At 47.8% G+C, this 26202-nt stretch overlaps 1 protein-coding gene across 2 annotated transcripts in view; it reads right to left on the bottom strand.

The window, feature by feature from the left end:
• Positions 1-391: 391 nt before the first annotated feature.
• GATA4 (GATA binding protein 4) overlaps positions 392-26202 on the bottom strand; it is a 26411-nt gene continuing 600 nt past the window's right edge. Inside the window, exons 1-7 of one of the 2 annotated variants that reach the window (XM_026845298.1) lie at positions 25341-25866; positions 23216-23218; positions 6070-6236; positions 3306-3431; positions 2080-2167; positions 1667-1809; positions 392-559 (exon numbers count right to left, since the gene is read on the bottom strand). In XM_026845298.1, the coding sequence (XP_026701099.1) occupies positions 392-559; positions 1667-1809; positions 2080-2167; positions 3306-3431; positions 6070-6236; positions 23216-23218; positions 25341-25866 (1221 nt within the window). Of the gene's footprint in view, positions 560-1666; positions 1810-2079; positions 2168-3305; positions 3432-6069; positions 6237-23215; positions 23219-25340; positions 25871-26202 lie in introns of those variants that run through there. The other variant, XM_026845299.1, reaches the window with a different exon arrangement.

Below are 26202 nucleotides of genomic sequence, written 5' to 3'. Positions count from 1 at the left end.
TGACAGAAGAAAAAAAGTGTCTCTGCTCCACCATTGCCTGAGTCTTAAATGCCAGATATTTTTTAAATAAACAAAACTCAAGAATTGTCTCCATCTTCGTGTTTCTGGCTATTTCATAGAAGGTGGTGACAATCAAATAGAAAGGCTCATTTAAAGTGGGGGAAAAAGGCTTCAAATCCATGAGTTACTTCGAGATTTGAGTCTTCTCTGCTTCATAAGAACTCTCCTACACCTCAGATAAATCCTCTTTACCTCTTTGCTGGAACATCTCACAAGGGGAGAGAAGGCAGGAGAGCAGGGGAGGTGGGAAACAACATTGGCTTGATGATTACATGGCATCTTCTTCATCTCTTAAGCAGATCAGCCTGAAGTTCATGGGTGGAAGACCAGGTTATGCGGTTATGATGTCCCCGTGGTTTTCAGCTAACACCAGGCTGTTCCAGGAGTCCTGTTTGGAGCTGGTTTGTGGAGACTGGTAAGCCTGCGGGGAAAGCTTCAGAGCTGAAATCGCAGGATGAATAGAGGATCCGTGTCCGGACATGGCAGAGACTGAGAATGCCTATGGAAACAGGAAAATTCTGTGAACAAAGCTTCAAACCATAGAGGACCATATGGACCGCTTTATGGGGGACTGGTGCTATTGTAATGACACATCTGGAGATTTGCTGTAGAGCTGCAGATTGCAGCTTATGCAGATACTTTGGACAGGCTCTTTCCTGCTTGGTTTAGACCCTGTTCTTTCCTACTACTGCGTACAGGGCATCTTGTTCTCTTCCAAATGTCAGAAACTATCATTTTACCTGCCAAGGCTTGAGATTTCATTGGCCTTGAGCTCTCCTAGCTTTCAAATGGACTCCTATGGATTGCAGAACACATTAACAGTGCTGCAAAGCACTGCAGGATGAGTCCAGCACAACACTCAACCATGTATTTTTTCTCCAGGGAGAAAACTAGAGTTCCCTGTATGAACCCAAAAGGAGAGCAGCTATCATATACCACTGTCTCTTAGTTGTGCTGTGTGATGGGGATCATTAACCAAGGCACAGTTATTAAACCTGCACACAGATCAGCTTCCAGATCTGGGTGTTGCTCTGCAGGATACGCACCTTGTGTGGATGCAGTGTTGGTCCCAAGACCAGTGGTGGGTATGGTACAGAGCACACTGCTTTACCCCGCAGCTCTCTTCCATCATGCTGGCTTGCTTTACCTTTGCGGGGACTCGGTTAGATTTGTGTGAGATGTTCTCCTCACATTTCTCATATCACTCAACACACAGCCAGCCCATGCAGGGAAAGTAGGGTAATGCCAAGTTTTTCATTGTTCAAGACAAATGAAATCAAATCATAAAAAGGGAACGGGCATTTTCTTGCTATGGGACCTATATAGCTGCCCAGCTAGAAGAAATTTCATGTTTTCAGCAAAGCTGCTACTTCTTGCCCATTTAGAACTGCCACACGTCATTGAAAAACCGTATTGTGCTGTAGGCATGGTGAAAATAATGTAGGATTTTGCCCCATCCCAGAGGACAGATCTTACTGTGAACTCCTAGACCCTCGGGTTGAAAAGAGGCAGCCTTTTTCCACAGAGGTTTTGAGGATGTTCTTTTCACCGTATCTACCATCCTAGTTCCCATCTTTGTTCCACTGCCAGCATGTCCCCTCTGTACCTGAGAAATGGGACTGACATGCCCGTAATGAGATGAGAGCCCAGGTTCTGTTTTTATGGGGCGCATTTCCTCGGTGGTTGTGGCACTGCTGCTGCTGCTGGTGGAGCTGGTGGTCGGGGTAAGACTCTCGCTGCTGGAAGGACCTGTAAGAAAGCAGACAGTAAACCGGGCTCTTCCCAAAGAACTTTCAGTACGGAGCTGTACCCATCCACCCAAAGTTAGTGCAGATAAAAAGAAATTTAAAAAAGAAAAATATTGGGAAGGGCTTTGTTACTGCTGAAAGACATTCAGACATCCCCATTTACGAAGAATCAGCCCGTTTTGTTGGGTGTCTGACTCACAGGACATAATGGTCAGAAACACAAGTGCACACACATACACATATACAATCAACTCCCTCCTTCAACACTCACCTGCTGGTGTCTTTGTTTTGTTAAGGTTCTTCGGCTTGCGCTTCCTTGTCTGAATGCCCTCTTTTCTCATTGCTAAAGGCCTTGGAACCTACAGAACCAAATATAAAAGCACATTAGTTTCTGTATGGCCATAAGGTCATCTAGGAGAACATGGTTCCAGCTCTACCTCGTAGGGTCCATGAAAACTAACTGGTTTAATTCAAAGCAACATGATGGAACCCAAAGTCACTGCTCAGCACTGCTGTGCGAAGAGATATTTCAAAGCTACAAGATGTGGATCCACATGGGAATATATAGGGTTTTCACACCATAGATATAGAATGTTTTAAGGCCAGAAGGGAACAACAGCTCATATGATTTACTTTCCTGTTTAACCGAGAGCAGAAAACATCTTTCTGACTAATGCCCACTCTCTGGAAAGGTACCAAGTCTGTGTGGGGAGACCTCCCTTAGGAACAGATCCCTCTGACCCTCATGGTCAGAAACACTCTGGGATTTCTAGGAAGAATTTGTAGGGTTAGATAAGGCTTCACCTCATCCAACTTGGCTTCCAGCTTTGAGCTGTCTCTCATAAATGCTCTTCCATCCACTGAAGCACTGGACATCTTTGAGATCAGGGATGTGTACAAAAACCCAGGGAGTAGCAATGAGAAGAGGGACTGGGGTTTGCTACTAAGCAGTAGGCAGGGTGTTGAAGGCCTCTGTGGCTGCCACAGGGGTGGCCCCGTTGCCATTGACTAATGGGCATCTTGAAGTCCTGCTATGTCTTGGACTCCAACAGGGCTCTTCTAGATATACCAGACATGACGTAGATACATGAAGCCCCCACTGACAGGAAGAGACTATCTGGCCACCCATGCGAGAAAAATCATCTATCAGTCACATGACAAGTCTTAGCTGGGATGTGACCGGGATGTGTGGAGGAGCTCAGCCCTTCTCTGTGCTTCTGACTCAGGTTTTTCACTGAAGTGCCTGAATTTAGGTGAGAAGAGTCTGGGTCTTGGTTTTTTGAGTTTTAAGACTTGGATGCAAAAGGTAGCAAATTAGTATGTGAGAAAGGCCCTGCATCCATCACCCCTTGCCAGTACAAACACAATGTAATGTTGAGGGGGACTAAAGCCCACAGGAAAAACAGCTCCAGGAAAACACAGAATTGTGCCACAAAGCCGATCCCCAACTTGATGCTATCAATACCCTCCCCACAGAGAGATCGATGAAGGCATTACCCCATGGAGCTTCATGTAGAGTCCGCAGGCGTTACAGACGGGCTCTCCCTCGGCGTTTCTGCGCCAGAGCGTGGTTGTCGTTGTGTGGCAGTTGGCACAAGAGAGGCCAACACGGCGGGAAGCCGACTGCGAGAAAATGTAGAGGAAGAAAAAACACATCAGCCCTCCACTGCTCCCACCAGGAACGGCTCAGATCCCAACAAGCTCACTCCAGCACACCTCGTTTTTTCCTCTCCCCTTGCCTCTCTTGTTTCTCTGTCTTTTTCTCTTCTTTCCTTGCTACAGTGGATAACACAACAGCGTTTTTCTTCCTCTCTTGCCTTTCAGCTTCTGCTCCACTGCCTTTCCACTGCCACCTGCCTGCCGGCACTGAGCAGACACCTCAGCTGTCCTGGGGCATCTCAGAATGCCAGAAACATCCTCTGAACAGTGATCTCCAATGAGTCTAGTAGCAGCTGAGAGACCCACTGCACGTGCACATGCCTACACTAAGGTGTCTGGATCACCGACCGTCCTGCCCTTTCAGGCTCCCGAGCCCTTCACCTTCCAATCATCATGACATTTCCCAGGAAGATGTTATCGATGCCATGAATGTTACATACTCATTGCTGGCTTTGCATGATGTTGCTTGTGTGACTTGAGGGGGAGATAAGAAAAGAGTGCTTCCAGCAGCAGCATCTCCCTAAAGATAAAGACAGGAATCCCCACTAACAAAGCAGTGCAGGGAACAGACCTTTTGAAGTTCTCTTTCTGGGTGAACTGGTTTAGCCAGACTCAAAAGGCCACAGGAGGAAGACAATGGGCTTGAAACCATATAAAATACAAGTTTTGAGCTTGGAAGCAGAGTGGGAGGTGGAGGAAGAAAAAGCCAGATCATCCATGCCCCCCAGTATCCTTCAAAGCTCAGGTCTTAAGAGGCCAAGAATAAAGTTTGGATGGGATGGGGTCATATTCTCTCTTTGCTTGGTGGTAGACTGGGGACTGTGAACAAAGCTGTGCGAAGATGTCTGTTCTCACAGTGCATGAAGAGGAGTCTATAGGGAGGAAATCTGGTGGTCTTGGACATCTACCCAGCTCTGCAGACCTGAACAGCATAGCTGGCAGCTGTAATGGGGTGAAAGCCTGGGAGATGAGAACTCTGCTACCAAGGATTTCCTCTCTGATCTTTGCCATAGCTTTCCCTCCACGTCTTCTCCCTCACTGTAAAACAGTATCAGTTAATCTACGGCAGGAGGACAATCAAAACTGAAATTCAAGTAATTCTTAAGACTTCAAAAGCTGGAAGCCCGTTTGGTGCAGAGAAACCAAACTCTCCTTTAGTTGTAACCTCACCATGTGTTCATTTCAATCATCAGCCTTTGTAAGTGGACCAAGAGCTTAAAAGAGAGCTTGCAGCAAAGGCAAAGATCTCCCCTTGTGTATCTCTGGCATATCTCAGTCTCAAAAAAAAAAAAGGGTTACACAGTGACAAATTAAACCAAATCACTTGTACGGAATATATTTATTTACATAGACCAGTTGGCATTACTTAACCACACCCTACACTGCATCCTGAGACATGTCCTCCTTTTCTTCATGGAAATTCTCTTCTAGAAGAAAAACCAGGAATTTGGCCATTTTTGCAAGATTTCCAGATTGCCAGCTGCCCAGCCAAGTGACAAAAGTGCACGCACAGATCTGCACAGCTCATGCATTTATTTTTCTCAGGGGCTTTTCCAAACCTTACCCCAAGGCTGTGCAGAGCTAACAGGATATATTGCTGCCTGCTGTAAAGGACCAAGCCTGGTACCCCACGGGCCATTCCTGACTGCACAGATGTGCCCAAGGATAACATGTAGACCAGTAAATGAAAGAGGGCAAGGGGCTGGGTGCCAGGGTGCAGACACTGCCTTGCTCAATGCAGTGTCTAGGAAGGGGTTTTCACAAGAGGGCGCTGGGTGGCCGTGGCTGGTGGCCATGCTCAAGCTGCTAGTGTCATTTTTGACACTTGCAAGGGACGGCTGGGTTAGAGCACAGACAGGTCTGGGCGATGCGAAGGGCAGGGCAGGTTGGGGATGGATCCTCGTGGAAGACAAGGAGTGAGGAAACAGGGCCCTCAGGGATGGCTTGCTGGCTCCTTTCTGGCTGGGGCACAGACTATAGAGACCTTCCAAAAACCCCTCACCAAAACAGGCAGGGACAGGCAGGATATCAACACCCAGATATTCCCATCTGCCTGGTTCCTCATGCATACCCCATCCTCACCCCATAGCTTTTGGGATGCCCTGGCTTGCTCCACAAGCTCTGCTTCAGCTCACCCAACACTGCTGGGAGCAGGATGAGAAAAGGTGGCGAGTCACCATGAAGTGAGAGGGGTCACCCGGCACTGACTGGGGAATAAGGACCCTGAGGATAAGAGGAGATGGACTGGTAACGTGGTGGAGCTGAAAAGGGTTTCCATTTACCCTAATATGCCTGCAGGGATAATAAATCAAAGACTAGCTTTTGTTTAACCAACACCACGGTACTGCCCCTGTGTCCTACAGCCCCCTCCACTGCCTGATCTGGGTGTCTGCACAACTGGGCTGGACAGTACAAGGACTTGGAGTGTACCAAACACAAGACAATCTGTCTTATTTTGGAAATTTGAACCAAAACCACCTAGGTTGGGCAGATGGGGACCCAAGGAACTGAAACACCCCTGGCATTTCCACCAAGCTGAAGTCTTTTTGCCTCATCCTCGCACTCAGCCTTTCCCCACATGCGTTGTGTGATCTTGACTTACCAGCCTCCTCTGAGGTTTGAACAAGGGCCGGTTGATGCCGTTCATCTTGTGGTAGAGCCCGCAAGCATTGCAGAGGTAGTGCCCCGTGCCATCTCTCCTCCAGAGTGGGGTGGACATGGCCCCACAGTTGACACATTCTCGCCCCTCTGAATAATCATCAAAAAATTCTGATGCCATGATGGAAAAGAAGGGAAAAGACATGGTTAATTAGGCAGCTGTACATTTCATTTCTGGTCTGGTTCTCAATTTAGCCCAGAAGTGACATTTCAAGAAATTACAAATATTCAGATTTTATAGGTTGCAAGGTCTTCCTTTCTCAAGGAAGCCCCTGGGATTACTGGGAAGAGGAACCCCTTTCCCTGCCATGCAGTGTTGGCTGCAGGACTTCTGTGGCAGCAGGGATGTGCTGGGATGCAGATACAAGGAGACAGAAATAGAAACCTTCCCTTCTGCTCTGACGTTATCTAGTTTTCAAGACTGGACATAGCCAGGGCAAACAGACTGGGGCAGGCAAACAGCCGTGTTTGCAATCAAGACAAATTGCCTGTAATCACGGACAAACACAAGCCTGGTCCCACACAGCAGAACTGCCCAGAGATCAGACAGCTGCCCGAGCATCTCTCAACGGGGCTCAAGTGGGTATGGGCAGGGAAAGCCATGCCATGGGCCCTGCTCCCCGCCAGGATTGCTCCTCACCCAGCCCATGCCAGCTCCCACCCAGCCCCTCTACAGAGAGCCAAGGGGAGAGACGTTCACATGCCTTCACCCTATTCACTGCAGGAGAAGCATCTCCTGAGCTGTGAGAATCCACGTGTACCCAGCAGCCCAGGCCGTCAGCTAACAGACATCCCTGGGCATCCACAGGTGTTAGAGATTCGGCTTTTGATGCAAATCTCTGCTGTGCTTGATGTCATTCTTCAGGGCTTGGTACATTCACCCACCACCGTACTGGTTCATTCTGCACTGTGACGTGAGAGTGAGGACAACTGCCCTGGGCTGGGCCAGTCCAAGCCCTCTGGCTACAGCAGGTCCATAACATCTGCAAGGTGGTGCAGAAGTCAAGACAATGCACCTCAACCGCATCATCATTTGGCAAGACACGGGTCAGCTCACCCTTGGATGCAATGCCCTTGAGAAGTCAAGAACTTCACCTAATAAAATATAGGCATCAGCAACAGGCCTTGCTGAGATGTAAGTATAGCTGCATCCAGCTGGCATGGCACTCGAAAATGTGCATTCCTGATGGTGATCCCACCTGGAGAGTGTCAGCTATTGAATTCAGCTTGGGGACGTGTTATGTTGTAGGCACCAAAAAGGAAAGACTAGATGGTAAAATAACTGGGGAGAAGAAGAAAACAAGAGACAGCGCAGGGCTCCATTACTTAGCGTAGGCAGGGGATAAACCAGGCTGCAGAAAAAAATTTCCAACAAGCTGCAGCGCACAGGGTATGTTTGGAGGATGGCAAGAGGTTTGCATCAGGACCTTCAGCCATTACAGACCATCATAACTTTAACTCTTAAAATGTTATTGTGCATCTTACTGTATTTTGTGCTTGTCCACCTGCTTGTTTTATGAGTATCTCGGCCTTCTGCTGGTAAACAATAGTTCCCCAAAGAGCAAACCAACAAAATTTGGCTTCTTTCTGATTTGTATCTCCATCTCATGTGGTTTCTCTGATATCTAATGAGGGTTATGTTCAAACGTCAGCCTTATTTTCTCTTTTCTCCAGACTACTTTTTAGAAAATCGGTAAGAAACTACATAACCACGAAACAGCCAAAGGATTAAAAAATTACTAAAGTGGCGCCAGTAAACAGAGACACAGAGAAAGAGATTCACATGAGCCTAACTCCCCCTGGAAAACCAGGCTAAAAATGGCAAGAGATTACACTATGAGGAAATACTAGAAAAGAGTAAATGAGTGTACCCAAGGGCTCTGGAGCCAGAAAAGAAGGAATCCAGTATCTTCTCAGCAGCTTTGAACAGTTCTGGTGGTTTTAGAAAGATGGGAATCCTTCCAGGTGATTTTTGTACACGTGGTTTCAGTGATATTGTAACCATAATGCCTCACTTTCTCCTTTAAAATCATTGTTGAGTCACAGCCAAAATCTAGATCAAATAAACTTCCTTTGAAAAGAGAAGGGATTGGAACAGCTGGTCAGGAAAGAACTCATTTCCTTGAAAAATCTCAAGAAAGGAAAAACATTTCACTATTTTTTCATCTTAGAAGTTGTTGAGGTTTTTGATTATCATTTTCCAAAGATAAACAAAAATTATTTTCACAGTGTTGTGTGAGAAAATCCCTTCTTTGAAAACAATTCAGCACAAAGCTGTTGACATAATCCGGGGAGAATTTAGCAGAGCAGAGGTAGTCCAAAGGTAACAATTAAAACTCTTGACCGATTCAAGTTGTGTCTGTGACTAATTAAAAAATACTGTATTTCCTGAAGACTTTTCCACCAGAAAATCAAAATCTGAACGTTTTTAATCAAAGAAAAAGGAGAAGATTCCTAACAGTCCCTCAGAAATGTTAAGAGTTGGACTAGATCTTGCATAAGAAGGTCTCTCAAAATAGATATGATAAGAAATGTCAAGTACAGGAATACTTTTGTTTTTGAAAGAAACAGAGGATGTGGCGTTGAAATCAAAGTGTGTCTTATTTTCTGACAATAAACAAATCTGCTACTGAACGTTGAGCGTTATTTTCTAAGTTTGTGTGACACCCATCTCCACTGCCCACATTATTTTCGTTGTGGGTTTGCAGTCAGACATCTAAAACCCCGGTATAAAGCAGTTGAGACCTTCTCCCTTTGCTCTCCTCTTTCATCTGTATTTGTTTATGTTCTTCACTACTTGTTTGGGGGTTGGATTTTTTTTACACTTTCCATGGGATTAAGACTGGAGCTTCCCTCTTGAGGGACTTTCACTGGTTTAAGTTTCCAAAAAACCTCTTCTGCTTCCATAGTAGTAACATTTGTGTGATTTCCCCCTTTCAGCTGCAGACAAAAGTGATCCTTCTAATTAATAAACAGAATTCACTAGTGCTCAAGATGGGGAAGGAACAGACTTTGTTCCCAGGGCACACTGAGGCTCCACGCAATGGGTGGCTCTCCCTAATCGCAGCCCTCGTGGGGCAATATCAGATGGGTGCGTCCCTTGCGTGCACCACCCAGTGCTGAGTCAGAAGGTGACATGTGCAGAGTGCAACCTCGTTAAAACTATTCCTGAAGGCCCATCAGAGCACAGGGAGCACCTTGACCTCAAGAGATCGCCCCTGGAGGAGTAATATTCTCTCCTGCTTCAAAGTATGGTGGCAAAGAATGTGTCTTGGACACTACTGGATAATGACTCAGAGAAGATGATGTAGCCTTAGTGCACACCCTTTGGTCAACAAAGGGCATCTGGGCCCCGGTGAAGAAGCGGAAGGCAGGGGACTGGGTTTCTTTCTAAAAGAGGTGCAATAATTTCACAACATCACTTCAGGGATGAAGTTGCTGAGGGGAGCTTTCTGAGCTGACCTTCTGGCCACACAGCTGAGACATCCCAGCTGCTCTTGAAAACCTGAGAGCCCACAAAATCATGAGAAAGTATCACCTGAAGAGCTGCAGCCATGCAATTTGTCATGGGTGGGCGTCCAAGACTTAGAAAACACAAATGCTCAAAATACCTGCTTGTTTCTGAAGATCTGGGTTATGATATCTGCCTGCCTCCTTCCCCCAGGGGCATAGCTGGGGGAAAGACCCCCTCCCCATGCCTGGGTGCTCATGAGAAGACAGCAATATCTCCAGGGTCCTTCCCAAGACAAGCCCGTTCCCAGGGCTCAGAGCCCACAGGAACTGTGATCCACGATCAGGCTGAGCTATATTGGGCATGGAGGTCACTGGGCTTCAAGTGCACTGATTGTTTAATTTGCCATTGTTATTAATAATGGGGATTAAGGAGGCTCCCTAGGAAAAAGCAGCAAAGTGTTTTCTTGGCTTCTGTCTCAGGGCTGGAGCTCTAAATCCTGGCATTATGAGATCCCCTGACACTTATTCCTTGTACTTAGCAGCCGGGAAAGGAAACGTTTATTCAGGCAGCAAATTGCCCGAGCAGCTCCCGGAGGACCCTGAACAATGCTGGGGGAAGGAAAAGCTCCCCCAGTCGCACTCAGGGCAATAATTTCCGTTTCATGGCACAGGAGCCGCTGTCTGATAATGGAGATTTATGGGTCCGTCCGGTGACCTCTGTAATAGCCTTTCTGCTGAAAAGATTTACTCCCTCTCCCAAAGCCAGGTATGGCCAGCACTGGGACAGGGTTGTGGAAAGGATGACGTTTGCTGGTTAGGCTGAGAAGGACACCAGACCATGGCTGGAGTAGCCTCATGTGTGCTGAATGGCCTCATCTTCCTCTTTGAAGGTGAAGCTCCCCTAGGTGCCTTTGCCTAGCCCTTATCTTGGATAATATCAGTCTTGGGATCATTCAGTCCTTTTCATGGCTTGGGTCACTGGTGTTGACTAATGCTAATGGCCTTCTACTTAATTCTTCATAAGACCCTACCTTCGGTCCATGAAGTAGCTTCTCACTTGAGAGCAGATCATGAAATCACAGAATCACAGAATCATTCAGGTTGGAAAAGACTGAAATCTCGCTGAATGACCTGACTGACGGAGAGGTTGGATTGGGTCCTGTCCCTATCCTGGTCATCAGCTCACTGTGTGAAATAAGATCTTTTTCCCCTCACACCTACTGTTTATGAGGATTGCAAGGTCCCCAAGGGCAGGAAATGTCACTTGTGTGTTGCACAAGAGCCTCCTAATCTTGGGTGAGGCCTTGAGCATGCTAATGTCAGAAATACTTTCCACAATGGGACATTCAGTCCCCAAGGAGCCAGGAGTAACTCCTAAGTGAGGCACTGGGGTCTGGTAGGGGAAAAAAGCATTCTTGGATATGGCGCTTCATGGCTCTTAGTCATTGGGAGTGGTCCTTCACATCCACCGCCAGGTCTATAGACATCAACTGGTCCAGACAATGCAGGGCTCAACAAGAAAGCAGATCTGAGCACCACCAGCCAGCCCACACCTATAGGCACTTTTTCCAGCATGGCTGGGACATGACATCATCTCTGAGCAAGGACATGGCCAACCCAAAGTCTGACTACTTTTGCATTCTCTACCAGGAGAATCAAATACTCTCTGCCAATCAAGTCAGCTGGGGCTCAGAGAGAGGTTGTCAGGGCTTGAGTCTGAAGAGTGGTTTGAGCTGCCTTCCCCGCATCTTTCCCCCATCTCTGCTAACCCCGGCTCTGCCAGCCTGACAGTATGTCCATTCCTGGGTCCCGACTTTCTGGGTTTGCTTGGACTTTTCTCTAACAACCCTAAATCTGTTAACCTTGGAGAGATCATCCTGAACACATAAACCTGATGGATCAGGATCCTAAAGAATAATAACAGTAAAAGCATCTCTGATAGTGAGATTTTGAATCCTTTGGTTTGGAGCCAGCAACCAGTTTCTGTTCCCAAACCAGCCTCTAGGAGGGGACAAAGAGCCCTCCCTGCACTGGCTTGTGGTCAGACCGAGCTGCGTGAGAAGTAACAACGAGGTTATCTACCTTTTTCTGCCCTCCAGCCCCCTCCTGCCTTCACCCCCTCTGGCTGAAGAGGAATGGAAGGAGACTTCCATTAATATAGCACTGGAGTTTTGTTTACAGCTGGAGGGATAATTGATATCAACATTTCCCCCTGCAGAAGTGTCTTCTCAACCCAATGAAGCAACCGAGCAAAGGAGAAACTGTCCTTCAAACACAGCCAGGCACTTACAGGCTCTAAACAGACCCTGAGAGCAGTTTTCCCCGCAGACAACCAGTTTCCTAAAACAATTTGTTATGATAAGAGGTGAGAGCCACGATCTTATGTATACATGAATCCCAAATGGAGTCTCAGGGGCACTCGCAGCTGAGGCAAAGGACTCTGGCCCCTTGGACACATGGACACCCTGGGATCCCACCCAAGACACCCTCACCTTCCACTGCAAGGGACAGCCATGACAGCACGGCAGGGGGAAACAGGATTTGCTATTCCCAGCTGCTAAGTATGGTCTGTCCCAAATCCCAAGATTATTTCCATTAAAAAGTGACAGTGTGGAATTCCTTCCTACAGTTCAGACCTTTAGGTGTCCTTTTAATGGGCGTTTTGCTGCAGCTAGTGGAGCTGAAAGTCACATCTATTTCTTTTGAATGGATTGGGATGCTCCCATGAATTGAATGGCTCCAGAAGCTGAAGTTTCAAAGGGAAAAAACCCACCAAAAGGTTCCTGGTCAGATCACAGCAGTTAAAAGTGCTGGCTGGTCCAGTACCATGACAGAGCAGGGCTGAACTGGAAAGGAAGACAAGCAAAAAGCAAAGAGAAAAAAAAAAAAAAAAGTAGAAGGGGCTGGGAGCAATTGTAAATAAAAGAGCCCAATTTTATGCATGAGACACATGTGTAGTCAAAAGAAAGCTGTCAGTGACCCTTTCCTTTTTTGATGGGGACATCATCAGCTTGACACACAGACTGAGATCAGAAAGCCCATGTGCATTATCTTACCCATCAGCTAATAGAGTCGAGGGTGTTTCTGTAAAAACAGGTTCTCCCCATTGGCTTTTTTCTTCCTTCCTCTACTCTGCCTGTTTCCCCTCTGACAGAATTTGGGGGAAATTCATGCAGGGCCCCACTATTTTAGAGAATAATGAGACCTAGACACGGGGAGAGCAGGACAGTGCCTGTCTGAGTAGTGCCCACCACTGGGTTGGCAGCTGGTGGGAATGTGGCTCTGATCTGGATTCACGGAGAACATCACCTGTGTGATTGCTGATCTTCAGGAAATGGAAAAGGGGGTAAATTCCTCACTGTTAACAAGAAACACAGTTTGAAACAAATTGCATCGTTGTGAAGCTTCACAAAAATGGCTCAGCGCTGTCCCAGAATGTTTTGGGGTTTATCTATATCTACAGGGCAGAAAATGGTTGGTTGCTCAGTTGCCTGACTAGACCAAACAGTTTTCCCCCTGCAAACCTAAAGACCCTACTTATTGCTTAGGGAACATTCAACCTAAAATCTGGCTGAGCCACATGCTGCTTTCAAAAAGGCAAAGAAACCTGTTTTTTTTTCCGTGCTTTGTGAAACACCACAGTGAGACTGTTCCTGTGCAACCCTTCCCAGGCCAAATGTTTCACATCAAGGCAAAAGGAACATTGCGTCCCTCCCCTGCAAAGCTCCCTCCTCTGCCTGCGGCAAGCCAAGGTCTGTGGCACACACCATTGCCAACAGCCATTGCAACTCCTTTCCTTTATGGATATGTTTTCCCCAGTTCGAAGGACAGTGGAGGTAGAAGGAGCCAAGGGACCAGCTGAGATCATGTTCAAGAGGAACACAACGGGAAGGTTGGTCAAATCCTGGGTCTGGATTTGAGTTCAGTCTTGGCTCTGCGATAGGATTCCCTTGAGCAAGGCTTTTCATCTCCTTGCAACACTCTTCTTCCCTCATGAGAAGGAGAAAAGGCTCTTCCCTGCCTCACTGGCGGGGGCAACAGGACAACTTTCAAGGGCCACAGTCGTAGATGTGGAGACAAGCAGTGGATGGAAGAAGGGCAGGTGGGAATAGCCTGGATTCCTCTAAAGCAGATTCAAACAAACTGCCTGTTTTGGGAAGGGGCAGGAGATGGTCCTGGGGGACTGGCCAGCCTGGTTGCTTGGAAAAGCATTGAGAGCTTTCCAGCACACCAGAACCACCAGACCATCAAGCCCAGTGGTTGTACCAGAGCTGAGTGGAGGGACTGTCATCCCACTCACTGAAGTACTACGTCCCACATCCAGAAGGTGCACAGTCTGCTGTACAGAAGACAGACACACAAACATCCCCAAGGATGTAGGGCGCTTTCGGTCATAGCACTTGCTGGCCACCTCTTTGATAGCAACCTGGTGGCCAACAGCAACTTCTGCTGATTGTCAAGTTGTGTGTGAGTGAACTCCAAGGTCTGCTTTCTTTTGCTGGGATGCACGCCTGATCTCACCCTCCAAGGTGACCGCCCCTTTCTTACTCCTACTTACAGTGCTTACACTTGTAAATACCTGAGGCTCTTCTGATAAACAGGAGATTCCTCTGCTTATCAACTGTCCAAATATTTTTTTAACAAATCTTAGATTACCATGGAGATCCCAGGGAATGGCCAAGATGGGGCCATCCACAGCCTGGGGTCTGCTTGGCAGAAGGCACCTGGAAATGGTCTTTCTCTCTTTTAACGAAGGAAAAACAGCCACAGCATTATCCTCCTTGAATTACGTCCCATCTCCAAATGGACATGCCCTACCAGGAGCTCTTCTTTGATGACCTCAGGGTAAGGGACAATGGGGAAAATAACATGATCCCACCTGGGCAGCTGTTTCTGAGTTGGGCACAGGTAATGGATCACCTTCGATGTGCACAGCCGTGTCTGACATACCCAGAAGGGACCACAAGCAGGTGTGCTGTGGAAGAATGCCAAGGTGCCGCTCCATGGCTGAGCCATGGGAACTGGCCTTATGGCTACAGGGTAACTGGTGAACCAGGGTCAGTTACTGGGTAACTGGTGAACCCTGCCACTGAGCCCAGCTAGCAAAGCCTGGCCATGTTCAGATGTTCTCAGATCCCAATCTACAGTGGTCACATCCAAGGACCTGCACCAGGAGATGCCTGGGTCAGGCTGAGATGGTCTGTGCTTGGACCATGCCGAGGCCATGCTAACAACTGAAGAGCATGGTCTGTTGGGTTCCCATGGCTGGCATCTGGCACTGGTTCATCATCAAGCATGACACAGCCTTCAGGTGCTCTTGGCCTGCTCGGGGTCCTACAGATCAGCTGATGAGCTGAAACTCCTTAAACCAAAGGAACCCAGTGGTTTGTGGTCATATGTTCTAGTGCAGCATCTGTCTGTCTGATGGTGACCATCTGTCTGTCTGTAGAGGTGACTACCAGCACCCATGTGGACCAAAGCCAGGGCCATCTCTGACCCAGGGAATTCGGTGCTGTTTGGGGTCATTACAAGGACACCAGCTAGCCAGATGTATGCAGACAGCAGAGCCAAACTCTTCTCGATAGTGGAAGAAGGCGCAAGGGGATGCAGCACAAACCTGAGGCTGGGCGTTAGGAAAAGCGTTTTCATTAAGAGGTGGGGGGGAATTTCCATCCCTGGGCTCTGCAGATAAAACCACAGCTGACCTCAGCCACTGCTAGTGGTTGTCCTGCTTCAGGCAGGAGGCTGGACTAGAGATCTTCCAACCTGCATTTCCACAATCCTGCAAGTCCACAAGCCCAAAGTTTGTTGTTTTTTTTAACCCAGACTAGAGCAGATCAGAAGGAAGGACATTTATTCAAGTCAAATGGGCAAAATCCTGCTTGCAGGAATACAATTAACTGTATTGTTATCATATGTCTATTATACATGTGTATGTATATATATAAATGTATATATTTGTATATGTACACTTAGACCGTGTCCTTAAGAAGGCTGTTGTAGTGAGTCATCTTGAATCAATTCTCTCTGGTTTTGTTGTTAGAGTTATTATTCTATGGCTTTATAGAATTTTTTGTGTGTGTATATGTATATGTATTTACATATACGTGTACAAATATAACACCTACACACCCATATATATATTAAAAAAATCACTTTATATATATACACACACACATATATATTCCATGTGTAGGAATGAAATATGTCGGGCATATACTGCTCCACATGTCTAAGCCTCTAACCAATAAGCACTAACCAATACTGCTGATCATGTGCATATCCAAACCTCTGGCCCAGTTTTCTTTAGCACACGGATTTAGACACAGGCTCTGACTCCAGTTCAGAGGTGTTACACTGATAAATCCCACTCAGAGGAGTTACACCAAAATAAGTTAGGCCAGATCCTGGCCTCCCCATGGGACCCCAGCCAGGGACAAACAAAAAGGTGTTTACTATGGTTCATCACGTTATAGGGGACAGCCAGTTTGTCTAACCCCTGACCCTTCTCTTTTCCTCTTTTATTAGTTATTCTGAATGTTAAGTCAACTCAGCCCCCGAGCAGGGCAAGAGGATGGAGCGATTCTCCCAGCTGCCAATAAAGCATCTGCAGAGGTCAGTTCGCACAGAAACTGCAGCCCAGGCCAGTAAAACGGCAGGTACTGAACTTATCAGGGCAACATATAACTTGCAGTTTTTCTAACTCAATTGATTGGACTTTTTATCTAAAATAACAGGCATTATAAGATAGGCGAAAGTCAAGATAAGGAAAAAAATTGAGTAGGTCTCGAATCAAGATCAGCTTGGGGACAGGTTCAAACTCCCACACCTGCCCCGGAGGAATCAATGAAAGTTTCTTGGCGTCGTCCACTCGTTTTGAAACGCTGCTGAAGTTGAGTGAACTTTGAGACTGCGGCGTTTATTCTGTGATTATAATTAACCTGCTCACCCGTTGTTATTGATTTCGCGTCAAGGGAGGTGACAGGGTCTGACTGGGATGTTGGTTTAGGAATAGAAATGGTTGGGGAGGGCAGGCAGTGGGCTGGGCAGGTAGCCCTGCCGGAGTGAGACCCTTTTCTGTCAGGGGGTGAAGGGAGGGTGGTGCAAGGGGGATTTCACCCTCCTGCTTGTGGTCCTGCTTGTGCTGGGAACTGGAAAAACCCTCGAGGCCAGATCTTTACATCCAGAGGGTCAGGGCAAATCACAAGCATCCATAATCCGCCCCGTGGAAAGCAACGAGGGACCGAACGTTGGGAAGCCCCTGGAGAAAAGCCTCGGGCGTGCCCAGGATCAAGGGCATCCTCCCAGCCCAGGAGAGCGTGCGGAGGAGACATCCCCCCAAACCAGCTGCCCCTCTCATGCTCCACATCACCAAGGCATGTCCCAACTCAGAGTCCTTCCCAGAAGCCAGTCCCCTGAGCAGCCAGGCCCTGGGGCCAGCACTCCCTTCCCAAAATAATCTCAGACATCTGGGGCCAAACATGTCATTCGGAGGAGTCCTGATGTCTGGGACTCACTGCCTCACTGATCTTCTACAGCTCCAGCACTGCAAGCCCTGAGTATTAAATAATGATGGCTACCTGGCTTGCAAACTCAAGACCCTGGCTTGGAAACTCATGGGAGTTTAAATAAATATTAGGTTATTTTTTGTATCTTCTAGAGTTTCAGCATATAAGAATCAGGGTTTCCCAGCTCTTCTCTTGTCCAGAAAAGCTGCTCCTTCCCTGCCTGCAAAACCAGAGCCCGACGTATGCTAACATGACTCCGGAAGCTGGAGCTTGAAGGAAAAGTGAGGCGCATGGAGGCACAACGGCGGGCAACAGCCAGAGGGAAGCAGCTGAGAAGCAGACAAGAGGGAGATGTCTCCCAGACTGTTTGGAGATGTTTGCAGAGTCCAAGGAGACTGCCCACTCCCCCGGCCGTCAAGGCCAGAGGACAACCTGGAGCTTGCTTAAATATTATAGACACAGCCAGAGAGCACTGCGCAAGCAGGAGCTGTGAAAAAAAAAACACAAAAAAACAAAAAACAAAAAACCAAACCCAAACAGGCAAGAATTGGGAAAATCATGCTCTGAGGGTGCAGTGCGGTCTCCTTCTCCCCCCACCCCCGGCTCTGTTTCTGTCTCCAACCCCTTCTGCTGGGCTCAGGTTTTAACCTTTAAGGAGACCCTGATAGCAGCAGGCGCCCAGCCCTACCCCGGCCCCCCGTAAATCCACCGTGCTGAGGCTGGAAGCACCGACCGGAGGAAAATGGCTGAGTTTTGGGAAGAAGAGCAAGAGCAGGCAGCAGCGTCCCACCACGGGACCTCTCCTGAAATGCTCCTCTGGCAGACACCAACTTAATTCCCAGGGATTAGGAGGAAACATTTCCAAGCAGTAATTTTGTTATCCCATATTCAGAAGCGTCCAGTACCAGTCCCTGCTGGAGACGGGAGATCAGCGCCGCTGCATCCTTCATCTGCCTGCCCTCACCCCACCTCTCCTAGAAAACTTATTTTTCCTTGACTTTCCATGAATTATTTTGTTCCCCTTTCACAAATAAAACGAGTTTCCGAGTGCCTTCCCAAGGCTGGTGTGAGCTGTTCGAGCCCAGCTGGCTCCGATAAGGGGCTCACAAGCTTTACGGGTTACTAAAAATATATATTTTTTTTTTAAAAAAAAAAAGCACTAATCCTTTCATGCTGCAAAATATAAACTAAGTCACCACTTTCCAGAAAGAAAAAAGAAAGGTCCTGTTGGCTTTGGGGACTTCACCTCCACAAGAAAACCTGTGGGTCTCCAAATAATTTGCACAGGGCTGTGTTTCTTCCCTGTGGAAGCTTCTTTCATGGCCCTGATTCTGTGTTGGCCCCAGGCAAACCTCCCTTTGCTTTAAAACAAGGGTGGTTTTTATTTTGGTTTGTTTTTTTTCACACTATACTGGCTATGTTTACTGGGGGTCCTGATCCTGCAAGCCTTGACTGAGCGAAACAGCAGGATTGGTCTTAGAAAGACAGAGAAAACAGCAGAAAAGAGATGGGAAGGACCCAGCTTTGCTCCCCCGCAAGCAAAGGGTGCATCTCACGTTTAGGTGTCCACCTAATTAAGCAAAAAAACCCCTCTGTGCCAGAAAATAATTAAGAAAAAAAATAATTACCGGGCACTTCCTGGGAAAAAAAAATAAAAATAATTATTTTCACTTCCAGTTGACACTGCCCCAAACTTGGCTTTAAAACCCAGACCTTGCCAAAACCTGAAAGCTGAAACATTTCAGCACTGATGGCAGGGTCAGATCTACGTCCAGCTTCAAAAAAATCTCTGCCCAGATCTTCTTTCCTATCAGACCCAGCGCTTGCCTGCCTGCGCTTTTTTTAGGGATGAGAAAATCCAGCTCCAGTTTATGATATTGAAAAAGAAATCAGCACTGAATGCCCCGAGTGTTTAAAAAGGTGCAATAGCAGGGGGAATGCTGCAAATCCAAGCGTACCCTGAAGCAAGTGGCCTTCTGGAAAAACTGCAAGGGGGGAAAAAAAAAAAAGTATTTCTGCCGTATGAGACCTTACAACGGCATCGCTCGGCACGGCAGAAACACGGAGGGTTTTTTGAAAGAGCCTTTACTTGTACCAGCCGCTGCGAAGCCAATGATGATCAAATTATTTTCAAGCGCTGTCACGCACGTGTAAGCACCCATGTAGAAAGACCTCACTGCTCAGGCATGGCAGATAATTGGGTTTAATTTGTCATTACAGATGTATTTACAGCTTAGACCGGTCACTGTGACCGATGATGTGGGGAAGACTTGTAAAGGCCAAAGAGATTTTAATGTTTTGCTGTAATGCTGGATGTTATCGTAGCCAGCTGCGAGGTTTTTGCCCCACAAAGGGGACCCACAAGGTATTTTTCTTCCTTCCCCAAATATAAAACCCCTCAGTCCAACCTTGTAATGAATTTTGCTTTGATGATTTGGCTTAATTTGGGAGGTAAGACCACATTCTCGCATATTTGCCTGGTTATTTAAGCAGCATTTCACACTGGCACACCAAAGGCGTATTTACACCCTCCTGCCAGACAGCAGCGCGAGTTCAGGATCCATCTACAAGGTGAATATTTGGCATTTCCAATCTCCCTTTTTACAGCCTTTCAGACACGATTACACACACACACTCCCAAAAGCAAGCTGGACCCACAACAACTCAACCTTGCCATTAGGACCGAGGGGTTTTGGCAGCGTAATTGAGTTATCTGGGGATCGCACGTTGCTGTAAGACGGGGCTGGCGGGGCCATCCCGGCAAAAATAATCTGCATTTCTGCCTCTGCCCTCCCAGCATGAGCAAAACCAGCGGCTTTAAGCCCATGGTCTGAGCTCTCGAAGCAGATCTCCGCCTGGTTTCGCAGGCAGCGGTGAGCCCCAAATGGGAGGCAGACGCTGCGTTATTTTTTTTTTTTTATAATAGGGTTACAAAAACCTCGGAGGACATGTTCTGCTGAGAAGCAGAGCAGGGGGAGATCACTGAATATCCCATTTCTGCTCCTCCTTTTCAATAAGGAGATTGTAGGGAGGGAAGGACACGCCAGGCCGGTGTGTGAATTTGGGAAGAAAAACCTCTGAAAGATAATATATTGTATTTTCACCTCTTTTTCCTACACATGCAAAGCTCTGCGGCTCTTGAGGAGCAAAAATTTCAGCTCAGAGCCCTGTGCCGATGAGAAACGAGGTCTCTGAATGTTTCGGGACTACACTATCAATTTTTTTAAATTATATTTTCCTTAAAATTGCATTTTTCCACCCGTATTTTAAGAGCCCCTGCACGCATCCTCCCCCAGCAGCAACAGGCTGCTGACCTTCAGGCACAAAAACTTGCTCATCCCGCTGCCTTGGTGATTTTTCACCCATTTTGGGATTTTGTTTGCTGGTTGGTGTTTTGCTGGTGTTTTGGTTTTTTTTTTTTCAGTGCAACCTTACTTTTTCAGAGTGAGATGGTTTGTCCATTCAAAACACCCGGTAGCGTTTGGAATAACCAGTTTTGGGGACCCTCTCTCTGCCTGCCGAGCCAAGATTTTTCCATCTTCAGAAGATCACAGAGGCAGCAGGATCGGGCCCAATTTCATTTGGGAAACACCGCCCGATAAACGCTCATCTTTTTTTCCAAGGATTTTGCCTCTTTCCCTCAAAACTGGTGGAAATAAATAGGGAGAGATCAAAATATAGGCTGTCTCTTAAAAAAAAATATTGTTGCTATTGTTACAGGGATAAAGACACGTACATGAGCGCACGTGTGGAGGAGAAAAATAACTAATTGTGACTTTATAATACTTAGATTCAATTCCACTGTCCACTGCCTTAAGTTTTAGTGCTTTAAAAAATTTTATGCGCATGTATAATGTATTACATAATACACCATGGCTGTTCTATACAACATATGCGTTTGTATTCAGTAATAGAGGGCAATTTTCAGTTAAGGAATTGTATTATTAATAAGGGTGATATAGTGCCCATCATGGTGATATTTTTACTATTATTACTGCATTATTTACAATTTAAAATACACTGCTTGGAGATTGGGGGGGGTGGGGGGGTGGGGTAATAATCAGTTGTGTATTTGAGCTTGATCTTGCTCAAAGATTAGAAACCCTGATTCTTGTGGGTTTCATCTCAAATCCCAGACTGACTGGTGACAATTAAATTAGGCGGGAGAGCAGAAGGTGACTTGAAACCTGCAGGGGGGAACAAAGCCCTGGGCCAACCTTCCCCGCCAGCCGAGCCGAGGTGAGAAATGCAACCGCTTGCAAAATGGGGGAAGTAGGGTCCTGTGCAAATTACAGACACGTCCTACGGCCCCATCCCTCTGTCCTACGACCCCATCCTTTCATCCTACAGCCCCATCCCTCCATCCTACGGCCCCATCCCTCCATCCTACAGCCCCATCCCTCCATCCTACAGCCCCATCCCTCCATCCTACGGCCCTGTCCCTCCACCCTACAGCTCCATCCCTCCATCCTACGGCCCCATCCCTCCATCCTACAGCCCCATCCCTCCATCCTACGGCCCCATCCCTCCATCCTACGGCCCCATCCCTGCAAGGGCAGGGACAGCAGAGATGCTGGGCTCCCCCCATCACCCACTGCCCCATGGGGAGCAGCCACCTCATCCTTAGGTGTGTGGGGAAGGTCAGGAGCTGCTTGTAGGGCAGAGGATTGTAACAAATGCCGATGAGTCACTGGAAATGCCGGCCTGGGGACGCTACAGGGCAAATCTCTTAGCATCCCTATGGGAAAGCTTAAGATCTGGTTCACAATCTCTCCCCCACCAGCAGTGGAGAAGAAATTTTCCAACCAAGCGTCTGCTCCAGGCTTTGATCTTCCCAGATGCTGCTGCTCTGTTCAAACCGTGCCTGTTCGGGGAACCCTGACTTCGATTTAGTCCAAAAAAAAAAAAAAGCAAAGCACCCATCAGAAATGCCCACAGCCCCTCTCCCTGATTTTTCTCCCAGCCACATCAACCTCCTCAGTGACACAGTGAAAGAAAAACCTCACTGCTTTTTTTGCAAAAAGGAAAAATTACAGCGGGTGGGGTTGGCAAACCGGGATCTAGCCCTTCATCCCCAGCCTGGAGACAGCAGCAGCGGGCTGGGTGCGCTCGGGCTCCCGGGACGCCCTTGATCCCCGCTCCTCTCTGCCTGGGGAAGGGGGAAGGGGCAAGCTGCTAATTTTAGGACAGTTTTCAAGAGGTTTTTGGCTCTGGCAGGGAAGTGTCCTGAAAGGGGACTTTGCAGCGAGTCCTTTTCATGCCTCATTAAGTCGGGAATTCACTGTAACGCCATCCCAGGGAATGCCTGGAGCAAGTTCATGGCCTCGGCCCTGCTGGGTCTGATCCTGCCCTTCAGGACAATGAAATAATTTGCCAAACTTTGTCTGAAAAGCCCAAATTCGGCATTTTGAACTCAGACCAGGGAAAGTTTTTCAAATAGGCCCATGTGATTTACGTACTCATCCTTCCCGCTTTGTACCACAAGGCTGCATTGGCACGTTTTAAGCAGGCCAAAATTCCTCTTCTTAGAATAAATTAGTAGAAATAAAGATCTTATTGCTTTTTCCATTTTCTGTCACCTTTGTATACAGTTTCACTGAACTTCTTTCCCCAGTGCATTGCTTTACAGCGGGGAAAAATGCCATGTCGAATTGTACAGACTGCATGTCTGTGCCTTCATATACAGCTACACCTGAATAGACTTGATTTCATTATTAAAAAATTATAATAATTAATATTCTAATGATCCCAGGCATGCTCTGCAATTAGCTCCATCCAAAGGTGACAGTTCTCCAGGAACATAAATCACTGGAGGGAAATGAGAGCGCTGCAAACATCACTTACAGCCTTGTGAAGGATTTTACTTCCACCCTGGGATTCCTCATTGTGCAGGGAATAAAAATATCTTTAGTCTTAAGGAAAGGCAAAGGAAGGAGTGTGGGCTTCACCGTGCCAGGGACTGCTTGGACGCCGAGCCAGGCTCAGATGCATTATTAAAGCGGGTCTGTGATGGGTGCAATCCACGATGGTGTTTCCCTCCCACTAAATCTTTCAGCGCCTTCAGGTTTTTTAGCCCATCAGGACTTTTCATCCTTTCTCATTGAAAAAAGAAAAACACCTTGAAATGACCAGCTAACCTTGACATGCTTCACACAACCCCCTCGATACCCACAGCTTGGGCAAAGCATCGCCCCGGTGTCGAGAGGGACCCGGCTGGGAGCAGCCCGACAGCGGCCACGTCCCCACTCGGGAGAAGAGGGAAAAGGGCAGGTCTGGACCTTAATCTACTTACCGGGGGAGCTGCCTTCTGAAAAATCCATTTTATTCCCGGATTTCAGGTGGTTTCTTTTCTTGTTTTGGTTTGTTTTTTTTTTTTTAGCCAAAACCTAACCACTTTTTATATAATACCCCAGCACTTTTTTTCACACTCAGGGCAGAGACATAATTAAACCCACACTAAAATCAATACCATGGTTTCTCCTGCAGTGCCCTCGGCAATGCCCTCGGCGATACTGTGAATCCCTCACCCGAATCAGGACCTGGTGATGGAAAAGGGTCCCGTCTCCTTCCTCCTTCCTTAGCGACCACTAATGTTTTCTGGACTGGCTCAATGCATGCCATCTTCCCGGTGTTATTTAAAAGCCCGGATAATAACCACTTTTTGCCACCAAAAGGCAGGCTGCGAGACCTGCAATGCAAACTGCTGCTCAAGGCAGGGCTTGAAACCCCCAAATCACTACACTCAATCTCTGGCACCTCAAAAGCTGCCGGGTATTTCTGCAACTCCAATTCATCATTTGCATTATTTTGGTTTTAAGCTATTTTTATTACTAAGAGGCCTTTTGAGACTACTGCAAAAAGGTGATTTTCTTTCCCCCCCCCAAGGAAGAGATGGCACGGTAGTCAAATACAAATGTGCATATGTCCTTGTTGTTAATATTCAATTATTATTCACATAATCCTGCTTTTTTCCTATTCTTCCTATCCTCTCATGGCTTCCCAAAAACATTGCCTGGTGGGCCAAAACCATCCTTAAAGATAATCTGTTCCCCATTTTAAGCGATTTCATAATGCCCAAAGAAAAGCAAAACGCATTGGCAAGGCCAAGCCTGCACTGACGCCCAACTTTCCTTTCTTTAACATCTTAAAATCATGTTAAAGATAAAGCAAATCTTGCTAGACATGATGGAAAAATTGCCCTCCGAAATTCAGGTTAAAGAACGCAATCTTAAAATGTATCTGCAGACAAATTTGAGTCATTTTCTTTGTTAACCCTGACCCCGAAGCCAACAGAAGTACCTTCCTGGAGAGAAGGCGGGGAGGAAAACAGGAGTTATGAAACCACGATGCAAAGATGTACCCCGCATTTCTCTCTACCTTTCTCCCTCTTCTGACATACAAAATATAAAAGTAATGTTTTAAGCCAATTTCTGGTTGTAGGACCCAGGGGCGTTTAATGAAATGAAAGGCTCCGGGATCGGGATCAGCACAAGAGATAAGGGGTAAAATTTTGGGGGGCAAGGAGACACTAAAATACGGGGCTGGTTTGTTTGGCTGTGCCTGTGAGTCCCCCCAAAAGTCCGATAATAAATGTGGATGCATTTCTTTTTCTCTTTCTTCAACATCTCTCCCCCCTCAGCACCAATTTTCCCTTCGCTTTCCCTTTTTCTAGCCTAACCAACCCTTCTAAAAATTAAAAAAAAAAACTCGTAACATAAAGTAGCCCAAAGTGAAGGTCTGGGATTCACAGGCCAAACTTTGATTTCCTCGTTTTCCAAATAAATTGTCCCCATTTTCCACCTAAAGCAAGCCGGGGAAGGGGCTGCCTGCACACCCGCGGAGCATCGTGTCCTGCACACCGTGCTCACCCCCGTCGCAGCCCCCAAATCCCCTCGGAGCTATTTGTGGAGCCAGCAAACCCTTTCCCAAGAGCTCGACACATCATTTCTTACTGCTTCAGGCCTATCCTAAATTACGCTTATTTTTTAGCAACTGTGGTCCGTGAGGCTATTTTAAAATGGTGGGTTTGGAGACAAAGTGTATGCGCAAGGCGGGGGGGGGTGGCGGACAACCCCAGCACCATGGGGACCCCCATGTTTCGCAGCGGCTCTGGCAGCAACGTCCCAAATATGCCGAATTTCTCCGTCCTGCCCTTCGCGCCTCCTCGCCCTACTCAAATAGGGGTGCATGCAGAAAAATTTGGGGGTGTGCGGTGAAACCCTCCCTCCCCTATCCCAGCGGTGGCTGCGCTCACCTATGTTGGCGTGTCGGGCGGCTGCGGGCGTCCCTCGGCTCTGCAGGTTGTGCAGCATGGGGCTGTCGAAGGGCGAGGAAGTCCAGGTCGTGGCCATTTCGGGGCTCATATAAGCCGGGTAGGGGCTGGAATAGGAGCTGCCAAACCCCCTGCTGTACTGCTCCCTCCCGTTAGCAGAAAGGTTCAAGGAGCTGCCGTAAGCCGCCGCGGCTTCCCGGGAAGAGGTGGCAGGGATGGGGGTGCTGGTGGAGAAGGAGAACCGAGGTGACACAGAAGGGTGAGAAGATCCGGGGTTGTAAGCGGCGCTTTCGGCTCCGGGTTGAGTCCAGATGGAGTGGCTGGAGACGGGGCTGCCTTGCTGGGAAGAGCCGCTGCTCTGGAGGTACGGCAGGCTGGGGAGCATGGAGGTGACCCTCGTGGTGGGCACATAGACGGGGGACGCTGCGGCCGCGCTGTGCATGAAGCCACCTGCCCCCTCGTACGCCGGAGGGCCGGGGTTAGCTGCCATGGCTAAACTCTGGTACATCTCGTGATGGGCCTCCCCAAACCCCAGCCGGGTCCCCGGCCACAATCCAGAGCGACGGGGAGTGGGTGAAAAACCCCAGGCTCCACTTTCCCCTGCGGTGAGCGGTGGCCGGAGCGGTCTCGCGTGGGTGCAGCCTTCCAGCCAAAACCAAACCACCACCAGAGATGCAATTTTTCTCCACCACCCCCCTCCCCACCCTTCCCCACCACCCACCTTCCCCCACCTTCAGCAGGTCCGGCCACCGCTTCGACACCCCAAGGAAGAAGTCCAGGTCCCTCCGGAGGAGAGATTTAGCTCCCGCCTGGATTTAGCTTCTCCCACCGGGCTCCATCCATC

The sequence above is a fragment of the Athene cunicularia genome (genome assembly GCF_003259725.1).
Source record: "Athene cunicularia isolate RWA chromosome 3 unlocalized genomic scaffold, athCun1 chr3_part1, whole genome shotgun sequence".
In the NCBI taxonomy this organism is placed as follows: Eukaryota; Metazoa; Chordata; class Aves; order Strigiformes; family Strigidae; genus Athene; species Athene cunicularia.
The sequence above is the reverse complement of the archived record's forward strand: the minus strand, read 5'-3'. Positions and strand labels throughout refer to the sequence as shown.